Raw genomic sequence first — 12,602 nt, forward strand, 5'->3', positions numbered from 1 at the left:
ATCAAATAGACCACATAAACTAGCGCACTGTGACCAAATTATCTGACGCTCTAAAAACTCACAGAACAGCTAACCAACCATCATAATAAACTTAACTATATCCAATAATATTTAAATTATCATATTTAAAGAAATTTCTTTCGAGTAACTTTTAATTTAAAAAAAAAATGCAAATAGCATTAATAAAATACCTGACCATCATTCTATAATGTTCACAAGCTGTTAAGACTATATAATTTTTATATGATAAATCAAATATGCTTGACAAAATCATTAACAAAAACTATGTTAGAAGATTGCTTACCCTTTGACTATAGTCGATATATATGCGATATCTTGGCTCGCTTCCATGCTGGAAATGCTGATGAATACAAATCGGTAGATGAAGTTCTAGAATTTTTTTCGGTGGAATATCCATAATGATAAAGTTGGCTTCTGTTTCTGTACAAGGCGTGTTACAGCTGTTTAGTTGTCTTCCCATATTCACCACTCAACTAGTCCTGAAATATCCTGTCAGAAAGGTACTCATAGGAACGCAGTCCGTGGAGTGGAAAGGAACAATATGGCTGGAACTGGTCATACTGCCACGCGATAAATGGAAATGCTGCAAAGGTGGAAGTTAATTAAATCTGGGCTCACACCCTACCAAGAAAGTAGGAGGGGACTGGGCTTAGTGTGTTTTCAACGGTTTCTTTCTTACGAATGCATGTTGCCCTAGCAACTGAACACTGTATGTGCATCCGTTTGTATTCACTGGGTTGTCCGTTCTCCATTCTGGCACCAAAGCCCTTGCTGCAAAGTTAAAATGACGTCAGGTTCTTGAAATCTCATTCGCCAAAGCATTTTCGCTGGGATTTTTGGGTGAGTTATGCATTTCCTGATGGTTTAGTCTCACCATTCTTAATTGGACTTCGCTCTCTGTGGTCCCTTCCGCTGAGAGTCGGAAGTAATGGGGTGTCAGAAAGCCGAGGGCTAGAAATTTACATCGTCTATTAGCAAAGGAACAGAAGTATTTTTGGAGTCATTACCCCATGCAGTTGAGTGCAGTCATAACATCTCTGAATGTTTAGCACGAAGGTCTTTCACATCGGTTTCAGTATGATGATCACAACATTGAAGCCAATTTTCTCATTTACGCTGTTTACGTCATCATGATTATATAAGTGACAATGTTGCTTCTGATTTATTTTTATTTTTTTTCAGTCATTCTTCAAGACCTTTGCCGCAGAAACGAATTGGAAAAGTATCAACTAATACTGGCATCACTCAGAAGCCATAAAAATGCTTGAAGAGAGCTTAAGCTGCTGCCAGCTGGGTACTTTTCGAATATGAGTTGGAGATAAAAACTTTTTATTTTTTTGACTTGTTCGAATAACTACCTTTATTTTTCTATAGAACTGGTAAAGGTGAAAATGGCGATATTTTACTTAGACATAAATTGTTAACTGTTTAATCTTTTTTGAAAAATGTGCCACCTATTTAAAATAGCAGTTATTTTATTCACTTGAGAAAAACTACTTATTTCTTGTGACAATGATATCTCGTTAAGATGTTGACTAAGAAAGCAACTAATTATTTAGCTTGTACTAAGTAACAAGGAACAAACAAAAGAGAATCATACTTAAAAAAAAAAAAAAAAAAAAAAGAGACAAATTACAATATATCCAAAGCTGCCCCATTGTTTAATTTTTGTTCCTCTATTTTCATAATGATGTATTTGTCATTATTATAAACAATTCTCTGTATCGTACAACCTTGATCAGTATTTAATAAATTTATTAATAAAGTAATATATTAATTATAAAATTATTGTTTGAAAAAACGACTTTGGCTTCTGTCCTGTAATATTAATTACACAATTTAGTCTTTTGTGTGTAATACAGGAGACAGTGGCGCATTGCCTGAGTTTCCAGATGTCTGCATGAATAGAAAATAAATGATTCTAAGAGTTACCAATGATTTACCCAGTAATTACCTTTCATCTTGCGTATTATTTTTGTTAGTTTTTCATAACACCTCTCGTTGTGATGAAAATAAGAAAATTTGAAATAAAACTAGATGATAAATACAAGAGAATCTTTTAGAAACTATCTGATCGTAATATTCGGCCAGAGAGTTTTTAAATATCAAGAAATAAGTGGACCGACATTCCATCTTTATTTGAACTTAAACAATTTGTTAAAATTCCTTGACTTTATTTGGATATATTGGGTTGGAAGAAAATGGCCTAAAGAAAGGGACAAAAAAAAAAAAAATGGAAAAATGGGAAAGCAATAAAGAAAATAAACATTGGAGAGGAGGAGCAGAAGTGGATAAATCGAGCCTCGTAGAAAAAGACGTACTCGTTCAGAGCATTTCTTTTTCTATAAAGTTAATTCTAGACCAGTGTTTCCCAACCTTTTTTTTTTTATATTTGGATCACTTTTATATTTGAGACAAAGGCCACGAAGCACAAAACGTGTTACTCTATACATGAAATTATTAACTATTAAACTTTTTTTTAAAATACATTGATACGTATTCACGCTTAACATAGGTAGCATATGTTAATTGTAGCCCAGTTTTTATAATCACTGTTCTTTCCTCACCGGTTAGAAAAGACCTGTGTTACGAATCCCGTCAATGACGCGAAGAATTTTTAAAGGTCTTTTTCACAATGTAGCTGAGTTAGTCGGTCTCAGGAGAGGGTAGAAGGGTAGAATGTTTTTTTTTTCTCGCGGAAACTCGGTTTTTACGTTCAGCAAACAGTAAATCGATCACAGAACACACGCAATTTACAGACATATTGTATATGGCCTAAGTTGCTGATGCGTCTAAAACTCTACAACAACCCTGAACTTTTCGAACCAGAGACATAGTCACAGTACTCAATAGGTGAATTTATTATGGGCCACTTTACAATAGAGCATTCGCTTCTAATGCATCCCACATCTCTGGGTAACTTATAACTTCTATAGGTTTGTACTCCCTTTTATTCCGTATTCAAGTCGAGAGTTCCCCTCGAACCACACAAACATCAAAAACTTAAGCATAACTTGAGGAGGTCTTATTTATTTGTTTATTTATTTATTTTTTAATTTTTAAGCATATTAAAATTCCGTAGTTCCAATTAAAAAGTTAGGTGCCACGTTTCAAAATAAGCCAAAATTCCTCGGTCACTGACAGAATTTGCACTTAACCTTCATCCACCCGATATCGGAGAACGGTGATTATAACCACGGTACTGCGAGGGCAGGATCCAATGTGGAATCAAACTAAATGCTAAATCAGGACTCCACTCTTCTTTATTATTGTTGTCATTCTACTTTTTAATTAAATTGAAAGCGATTTTATCTAAACAAACTGATAAAATTGATGTAAAATAAGGGAAAAAAATTAAAACTTTTATGAAATGCATTTCGTTCTCTTTCATAAAAAAAAAAAAAAAAAAAATCATATTATAGTTACTCGAGAACAACCTCATTCACATGTGCTCATAAATTTCGTGTGTGCTGTGATCAGTTTGACTATGTTGCTAGACAAAAAAATCCGAGTTTCCGGGATAAAAAAAAAAAAAAAAAAAACTCTCCATCCTCGCCTCAAACCGACTAACTCAGCCAACGGAGTGATAAAAGCTTATAAAAGTTCCTCGAGTTATTGGGGATTCGAACCCTGGCCTTTTCCGCCGTAGCCTAGTGGTCAGGCGCGCGGGTGCATAAGTACACGTGCCTTGAGTGACCGGGGTTCAAGCCCGTGACTACTGAATACGGTGCTGTTTCTTGTATTCTGTCTATCTTGTGAACTCCTCTGACCGTTTGGTCGTCCCGGAGTATAAACAGAAAATTTATTTATTTATTATAACCACTGTGCCATATGCGAGGGCTTCATAAAAAATATATATCTTAACCACACAAACATCAAAAACTTAAGCATAAACACAAGCCCATCAGCATTATCATCTCATGCACAACTGCCTTTCTGACAATTAGCACAGTTGTTTTCAGCTTTTCTATATTTTTCTTGAGGAGGTCTTGTTTCTTTCTCTTGTGTCCCTTTCAGAACAAGATCAGCAATATTTTTTGCCACTCCCCTAACTCGTAGCAGTAAATGAACTAGTTATATTGTGCCAAAGTGTACGATCTTGCACAAAAGGTTTTATACAAATTGAAATACGTCTTTCTGTTGAAATAATTTAATACACTATCTTAAATGGAAGAACGATCTTCACTGTCAGTTTCGTCCTATGAAGGGCTATCATAATCACATTGAATGTTTTCTTTTCTGGCAAAGGTTTGATCTACGGGAATGAAACTTTGCTCATAATTTTTATCTATCGAAATTAGGCAAAAGTCTGTAATTTTGTTAGATAAACCACTTGAAAAGATAAACTATAAATTTTTGCAAAACAAATCACCCAAAACTTATAATACACCCTAACCTTCATTGACACGCCACAGAAATTGCTGTCACTTACACGCTGACGGGATTCAAGAGGTTCTGCACCACATCTGGCGAGACAGAACACTACCAAACCTTACAATAAACTGCCAGACAGATTTCAAGCTCACAGAAGAATACAGTGAAGTTCGGTGTTCTGTATGAGATATTAAAAAAAAAAAAAAACTGCAAGCAGAAACAAACACCTATGATGTGCTAGACCCAATATGTACGATTAGGATTAATTAATCCTAACGAAGGATTAATTAAATAATATTGATTAATACTTCGAGGCTTCCTCAAGTGAGGTATTTATCGCATGCAGCCTTAGGCAAGTTCAGTGCGAGCAAAAATGTATTTCTGTGGTATTCATTTTATTTGTGGATTACAGAATAAATCATACAAAATGAATTACGATACGAATATACAGATTACTGTCACAAAAAGAAAGTTTAAAAAATGTCATTCAGGTTTGTGCAAAAGGTCATCCCGACTTAGGTCCTACGAGATATGTATATAAGACTCACCTTTATTGACCAATCTCAAACCATGAGACAGAAAACATATGCCCTTTTACATTCAATAAGGTTTGGATCATCGGGATTAATAATCCTGACTTACTGATTAGATATACAGACAGGGACACTTAACTCCCATCTTTCTCTACGCTTATGAGGTCTGGTGATCAGCTCTAAGCTCGCACTCTAATAGGCTCCGTTGCACCGGGGGACTGGATCTTGAGATAGATGAATAGGGTATCCAGAAACCTTCTGGATACCCTATTCATCCTCAGCTGAAAAGACTGACTAACTCAACCACGTTGTGAAGAAAAGAAAACTGAAAAATTTACCGTGTCACTGATAGGATTCGAACTCAGGCCTTTCCTAACTAATCTGGGAGGAAGGTGATTACAATCACTGTGCTACCTACTGGTCTATTGTCAAAGTGGATACCCCAACATAAAGGAAGTAATAACTTGTTCAACAAATCCTCCGAGAAATGAAATGATCCCCAGTCATCTCCTCAGGATAACTTTTACAAACATTTCATCCCTCTAGTCATCCCCTCAGGATAACTTTTACAAACATTTCATCCCTCTAGTCATCCCCTCAGGATAACTTTTACAAACATTTCATCGCTCTAGCCAATGTTTCCAATGAATTTATTGATAAAAAAATCATACAGGGAGAACAATTTCTGCTCCATCACTCCTTTCAGTACTCCCAAAGGTAAGGGAAGACCATCTCTCCAAAGTCTCTGTATAAAATACTTGTCCAATACTTATCAGTGATTATCAAATACTGTGGTCATTTGTAATTAGCATTTGCAATTTATATACATATTCCATATTAAATGTTAGTATAATAGTGCTATGAAACTAACCCTAAATATCATTATATACCAGGAATTTGTTTTCTACTTAAAACTTTTCGAACCATTAGTCTGACTTCCCCAGAAGTTTAGGAATTTCCAGCAGAACTAGCCCAGTGACTGAATACAAGTACCGAATATAGAGTAGGTATATTGTGATACGTCATTTTCTGTTTCGGAATTGAACTATGTAAAATGTTTGGCCACCAATCATCTAAAGGGTTTACAAATGAAGTTGGCTGTATCCGTTGGTAGAAAGGAAAAAGGAAGCTGGGACATTTCTCTGCAATCTAAACATGGCTTTTGGCTAAGATTTAAATAAGCAAAAGTGGTAGTATTGAATGGGTGATGAATCTAGTGGTCGAATGTCTGGTCACACTTCTCACTACCAGTATTTCCCACTACTGACGGCACATTTAGGCTTTTTCTTTCACTACTGATCATTCTATGTTTTGGAGGATTATACCTCCCAACCCTCGCATGCAGCACAGTTGGTATAATCACCGTCCTCCACACACCGGGTGAAAAAGACTTGAGATCGAATCCCGTCAATGATGCGAGGAATTTTTATGGTCATATTTCCACACTACTCTTGCCTGAGACCAACTGACTCAGCCAAGCGAGAACAGCGTGGTTTTTCTCTCACGGAAACTCGGATTTTTCTTTTTCCTTCAGAAAAACAAGCAAATCAACCACAGAACATTTGCAATTTACAAACATAATATATACGGCGCAATATGGTCTAAGTCGCTCATGCGCCTAAAACCCTACAACAATAGGAAAAGAATACCCTCCGATGTAAACACCATGCATCGATTCTGTAAGCATGAACTCAGTCCTGGATAGTTTTACCCTGACTTACCATTCCTTAAAATATTCTAAAGAATCTGTTCAAAATAACCAACAGCTTCTTCAACGTAATTGTCAGTATAGGATGATATGGATCAGGAATAACGTGGAGAATTTGGCGACGGGATGAGCAAAGTGTGGATCGGTTCTAAACGGAATTTTTTAAAAACAATGAAAGAAGAACGCCAGTTAGACACATTTCACACACAAATTCTGGTGCCAGTCCACTCCTCACCAAACGTTGCCCATATTTTTCACGCATGGGTTCAGGAGAACGAAGTGACTTATACAACAGATCAATCAGCGTTTTAAATTGCGGTATGTTCCATTATGTACGAGTTGGTATTAAACCAGGCGGTTCCTATTCCAACAGGTCATGGAAAAAAATAAATAAATAACAAGGCCAATTATGTAATAATCGCACATAGAATTATGTGACAAGGTTATCTGTAACTGGCATTATGCCATACGAGTTATAAATAGATACTTTAAAGAACAGAAATGTAAATGATCAAGTTGGCCTCCTATTGGGAAATAATATGCTATTGTGTATATAGGGAAGGTTATAAAAACTTGTGGGCCTATAATTTGCATGACTAAAATATACACTGTAAGTTACTGAAGAAAAATAATATTATTTTATTTTAAATGTTGAAAATCGCGCCTTTCATGGGAGCATGCTCAGTGAACTAAATATGGTCATTAACAAATAAGCTAAGATTTTAATACAATATAAACTATATAAAAAAAAAACTATATATCCTTCAATAAATATAACCTTTCTGCAAAATTCCCGATACAAAAGTCTTTCTCGAAGATATTTGCATTGTGCTTTCGAGGCAAGTCTGTATCAGAAATCCGCCCTTCCTGACTTCCCCCCCACTAATAGAACAATATACATGCACAGAGCTGTGCTTCGTCTGTGCGCGTAAATATAATATACTTATAGTATATTTATATGAGGTCGCAGGGGGAAATGATGACCTCATTCTTGTTATATTTTGGTGTACTGTAGTACATTATCAGTTTGTTATATGAAGGATACACATCTTAGTTTTATATATACTGTATATATATTAGTGGTGCCATCTATGGATATTGTTTGAAATATATTTTATTTCTTTGAGAGTATGTGACGTAAGATCCATCTTATATGTTTTTATCGAAATTTTCATTATACTCGTATTCACACTCAGCATTGAAAATAACTGAATATTTTATTATGTGCTATTAAGGCTATGTAACCTGCATTTTCATTACAGAATGCGGGGCCCCAAAAAAGTGTAAAATAAACATTATATTTGTACACAGATAGTGATTCTTGCACATATCGTATATTATTATTTTCTCAGTGCTAAATAATTTATTCTAAAATATTTCTTCTCACTCATGATATCTGAGTCAAAAAAAGGATTAGAAGTTATAAGATAAATTACAGCATTTCATGTTATGTTACTAATTACGGCCACCGTAGTCGAGTGGTCTGGCACACGGGTGTTAAGTACACGTGCCTTGAGTAACCGTAGTTCAAGCCCGTGACTGCTAAATACGGTGCTGTTTCTTATATTCTCTTTCTTGTGGACTCCTCTGACCGTTTGGTCGTCCCCGAGTATAAACAGAAAATTTATTTATTTAAAAGTGGCTGAAATTATTATATATCGTTTCATCTGTACGAGCTTAGCCCTGTAAAGTATGATACTTTACTGCACCATAGTCTTGAAGGGCCTCAAGTTCGCGATGATATGCCACAGGCTCCCCCCCCCGGTGCAGCTGGACTATAAAAATGATTCATATCTCTGGGACGAGGACCAAAAATTTAAATATCGTATACTAATATGAGTTAGCTCAATATTATTCGATAATACCATCAATCAATTTTTTTTTCTTCAATTTATCTTTTTTGTCTCATTAGATTAAAATGAAATACAATATAACCTCGAAATCAACTATATTTAATTAAATAAAATATAAAATAAGTAAATAAATAAAATAACTGCATAATATAGCTGATCCATACAGTAATACACCACCACTTATAGGAGGGAGTGTGTAAAGAAGAAGAAAGGAGAAGAAAATTTACCAAGATCCACCTATACCTCCAGGAAGAGGACAAAAAAAAATTAAATTATAAAATAAAATAATGGATATCATATTTATGTATAATTACGTTTTATACATTAATTTATTAATAAATATATTTTAAGCTATTGCAGTTTTTTTTTTTTTACAAATAAAAATATTTTTTATCTTTTTGTTTTATTTTCTAAAATTTCGGAAAAGACAAGCTGAAAGATGACAAGAAATTAATTAAAATAGTTTAAATTTTAAAAAAGTTACCTCCACATTTTAAAAGTAACAATTTGTTTATTGACTCTATTGTTGAAAAGTCCTACATATAGATCATTAAGTTACTAAATTAATTGCTTATTTGCAGAAGTTTCTGAATCCACTTTTGGATTCTGTTAATTAAGTCTACCTCTAAAAAAAATAGAGAACTTTTTTGCTTTACACTTAATAATAGACTCTCAAAATGGGTTGCGGAAACGCTGCTGCAAATAAGCAATGAGTTGGTATAATGAATGGTCGATGTAAGATTTCTCCACACCACAGAATCAATAAACAGATTAAATATCAATTTAATCTAATTTTAACTGTTAATTTTCAAGTCATGTATTTCACTTAACTTATCAGGTAAAGACATGTTGAATGAAGAGGTAAATTTACGTTTTGTGGTCACGACACAGATATTTTTGCAATTACACCAGAACTGTCAATAACTCTGGGAAATAAATTTTAAGTTTTTGATTTTTTCCCCTCCTGAAGTATGGATTTTGGATATCTCATGGATTTTGATGAGCTGAATTCGATTCATCAAACCCGAAGACTCCATCAAATTTGAAGCCTAGTATTCACAAATTTAGAGCGGAATGAAGGTTATGCTTATTAAAAATTTTAGCGAAATTTAACAAGTATTATAATAAACAATGTGAAATAACGTCAATTTCTTTCTTTCTTTCTTTTTTTTTTTTTTTTTTTTTTTTTTTGTACTGATCAGGAGCCTTTCTGATCAATGTACAAGAATAGTCTACCGACATAATGGGCTTCCATCTTCCTTGGTAGCAATATCTTGACGAAAACATTCACCGTGTTCTTTAGTAAGGCCTCCAAGCTTATCTGGGAAAAGTCTAAATGGGAATGGAGGAAATAAATTTTAGAGACATGCCGAAATCAAAATTTTGGTAGGCTTGCAATAAATTCCAATCAAGATATTATAGTTGTCAGCTCTGTGGCTGCCCAGACATTTTTCATAAACTTTCCTGAAGAATTTCCAAGCTTCCAGTTCTAAAGGAATTAACATTCTTTCAAAAAGTTCATCTTTCGATAACTCTTTAATCTTCGGCGAACTACGCATTTGATTTCGCAATCACTACTGCGTGGAAAATTTAGTTGTTTTAAATAGTGAAAGTCATCTCTATTCCTGTTCATAGCTTTTAGAAAATTCTTCATTAGACTAACTTTAAGTGAAGAGGTGGTAAAAACATGTTTTTTCGATCGACTAGTGACTTAGATGAAATTTTTTCTTTCCAGGAACAAGAATTCTGAGAAAGAAGGGTCCAATCTTAGTTTCGTAATGAATGGTTTTGGCTCAATTTTACAACTTTCACAAGTGCAACAATATTTTGTATAACCAGATTGTAGACCTAAAAGGATCCGGATAACTTTTAAATCTTTGTAAATGTGCCACTTGTATTTAGCATACTGTACTTTTTTTAAGAGAAATTCCATTTTCATATGATTCTTTCATGTGGACTGCATGACAGATTGGGTATAGTTGGATGTTTCCATTCTTGAGTAGCACAGCTTTTACATTTAATTCTGAAGAGTCTCTATTCCTTTCCTGGGGAATCAAGCAGTCCCTCAACATCATTACAGCAGCAAAGTGAATCTTCCTTAGATGAAGAAAGAGGTGAATCTCCAAAATATGAAGAAAGCTCTTTTTGTCGCTTAAGGAATACAGATACAGTGGTATCTTTTTACAATAAATTACATTCCTTCGGCATAGTTTCCAAAAGATTTGCTTGTGTCTTAGATAGAGTTAAATCACGCACAAGATCGCTTAAGATGGTGCTTCTTTGCTTTTGGGCACTAGTACCCTCATTCCGAACTCATCCGAACCGTTTCATTTGGTCATCTGTGTTTTCCTCTTCTAACGATCAGGTTTCTGAAGCAACAGGAACACTATGTTTGTCATTGTGACTAACTAGTCTAATGGCTGACAGTATATTCGAAAACTTAATTTTTTTTGTCTTTCACTTTCTGTCTTACAATTTGAGCTATGCGAAAATAGCAGCGTTGACATTATTGGTAGGCTTCCTCCACATTACAGGAACAACGAATGCCAGTGATACTTTAAGTTTATATTTTAATTATCCTCTGAGACCCGAAGCCAATTAGTGCAGTATACAAAGTGTGGCAATAAAGTTCCCGGACTGGTGCTGTTGCGGTCATGTTCGATGAGTATGAAAATAAAAGGAAGTGGCACGTTGTAATTCAAACTTCCTCCAACAGATGGTACTATAGAGATTGTCCAGTAGGCTGACAAGTTGCAAGTAACAACTAGCTTCGCTAGTAGCGTTAACATTCCGTGTCACGATTTTACAATGGGACAACGAACGAATGTCAAATTTTGCTTTAAACTGTGAAAATCTGCAGCAAAAACTTATGAAGTGTTAAAAACTGTTTATGGCGATGAAACGTTAAATCGTACCAGTGTGGTATAAGTGGTTTAAAGACGGACGTGAGGATGGTTGCGATGACCCAAGAAGTGGGCGTCCGTCAATCTCTCGATATGAGAACAGAGCTGCAAAAGTTGGGAAATTGTGGCAGAGATCGTCATTAGAACCCCTCAGAATGATGACCGATGAATTGGATATGAATAGACGACTCGTCAAATTCTGTATAAAGATTTAAGGAAAAGGTAGATCTATGAAAAATGTGTGCCGCACAGCTTCACGGATGGGTAGAAGCAACGAAGAGTGCATCATGCGAAAACTTCATCCAGACTTGTCAAGACAATCCGAATTTCCTCGATTGTATGAGTATTCGGTAATACTGGATATGAGTATTCGGTGTTTCAGTAAGACCCAGGGACCAGAGGCGGATTTAACGGCGGGCGCACCGGGCGCGCGCCCTGGGCCCCGACTTCTGAAGGGCCCACGCAAAACCCCAACAAATTAGTTGAACATATTAGTTCAACTAATAGTTAAACTAATATGTTCAACTATTAGTTCAAAACTTTGTGATTATTATTATGCTATTATTAATTATATTATACATATATTATATTCAAATTTTATTGGAAATAAAACATTAATAGTACATTATATTTTTTATTTATTTTAAAAAATGGTTAACATGTATTTTTATTTTCCCTGTCTCTCTCTTTTTTTTAAGGGACCCAATATTTTCTTCTGCGCCCGGGGTCTCAACCGACCTTAATCCGCTCCTGCCAGGGACGAAGCCTCAAAGCATGGGGTTGACTTTAAAATCATCACCAAGGTCCAAAAAGTTTCGTTTTCAGAAGTCCAACATCAAGACGATTCTGGTTATGTTTTTTTTTTTTTTTTTTTTTTGACAAACGGAGCGTTTGTCAAAAAAAACCTGTATGTAGAACGCAATGCTGCGTTCTACATACAGGTAGGCGCTTAAAAGATTATTGAAGTGCATTTCTGGGGTGAGGCCACAATTTCGAGAGAAAAGCAGCTGGTACTTGTTGCACGACAATGTCTCCGCCCACTGCGCACTTGTTGTGAAGACATTTCTGAAGAAACATGGCATTGTACAGCTCAACCATCCATGTTATCTCACGATCTAGCACCAGAATTTCATTTCATTTTTATTTTTCCTTTATTTACACAAAATACAGCCTCGAGACTAATGTACATCAAATTATATACAAGATATAT

The 12,602-nt window shown here is 35.1% G+C and overlaps 1 protein-coding gene across 2 annotated transcripts in view; it reads right to left on the minus strand.

Moving 5' to 3' along the window:
- LOC150085380 (solute carrier family 2, facilitated glucose transporter member 1-like) overlaps positions 1 to 6,705 on the minus strand; it is a 189,158-nt gene extending 182,453 nt beyond the window's left edge. The window contains exon 1 of one of the 2 annotated variants that reach the window (XM_090374016.1): positions 6,578 to 6,705. Coding sequence is in view for 1 of the 2 variants with exons in the window: in XM_090374015.1 (XP_090230141.1) it covers positions 305 to 481 (177 nt within the window). In the remaining variant the exon portion in view is untranslated. Of the gene's footprint in view, positions 1 to 304; positions 543 to 6,577 lie in introns of those variants that run through there. The other variant, XM_090374015.1, reaches the window with a different exon arrangement.
- Positions 6,706 to 12,602: the final 5,897 nt, after the last annotated feature.

The sequence above is a fragment of the Mastigoproctus giganteus genome, chromosome 5 (genome assembly GCF_048544385.1).
Source record: "Mastigoproctus giganteus isolate SK-2022 chromosome 5, ASM4854438v1, whole genome shotgun sequence".
Lineage (NCBI taxonomy): Eukaryota > Metazoa > Arthropoda > Arachnida > Uropygi > Thelyphonidae > Mastigoproctus > Mastigoproctus giganteus.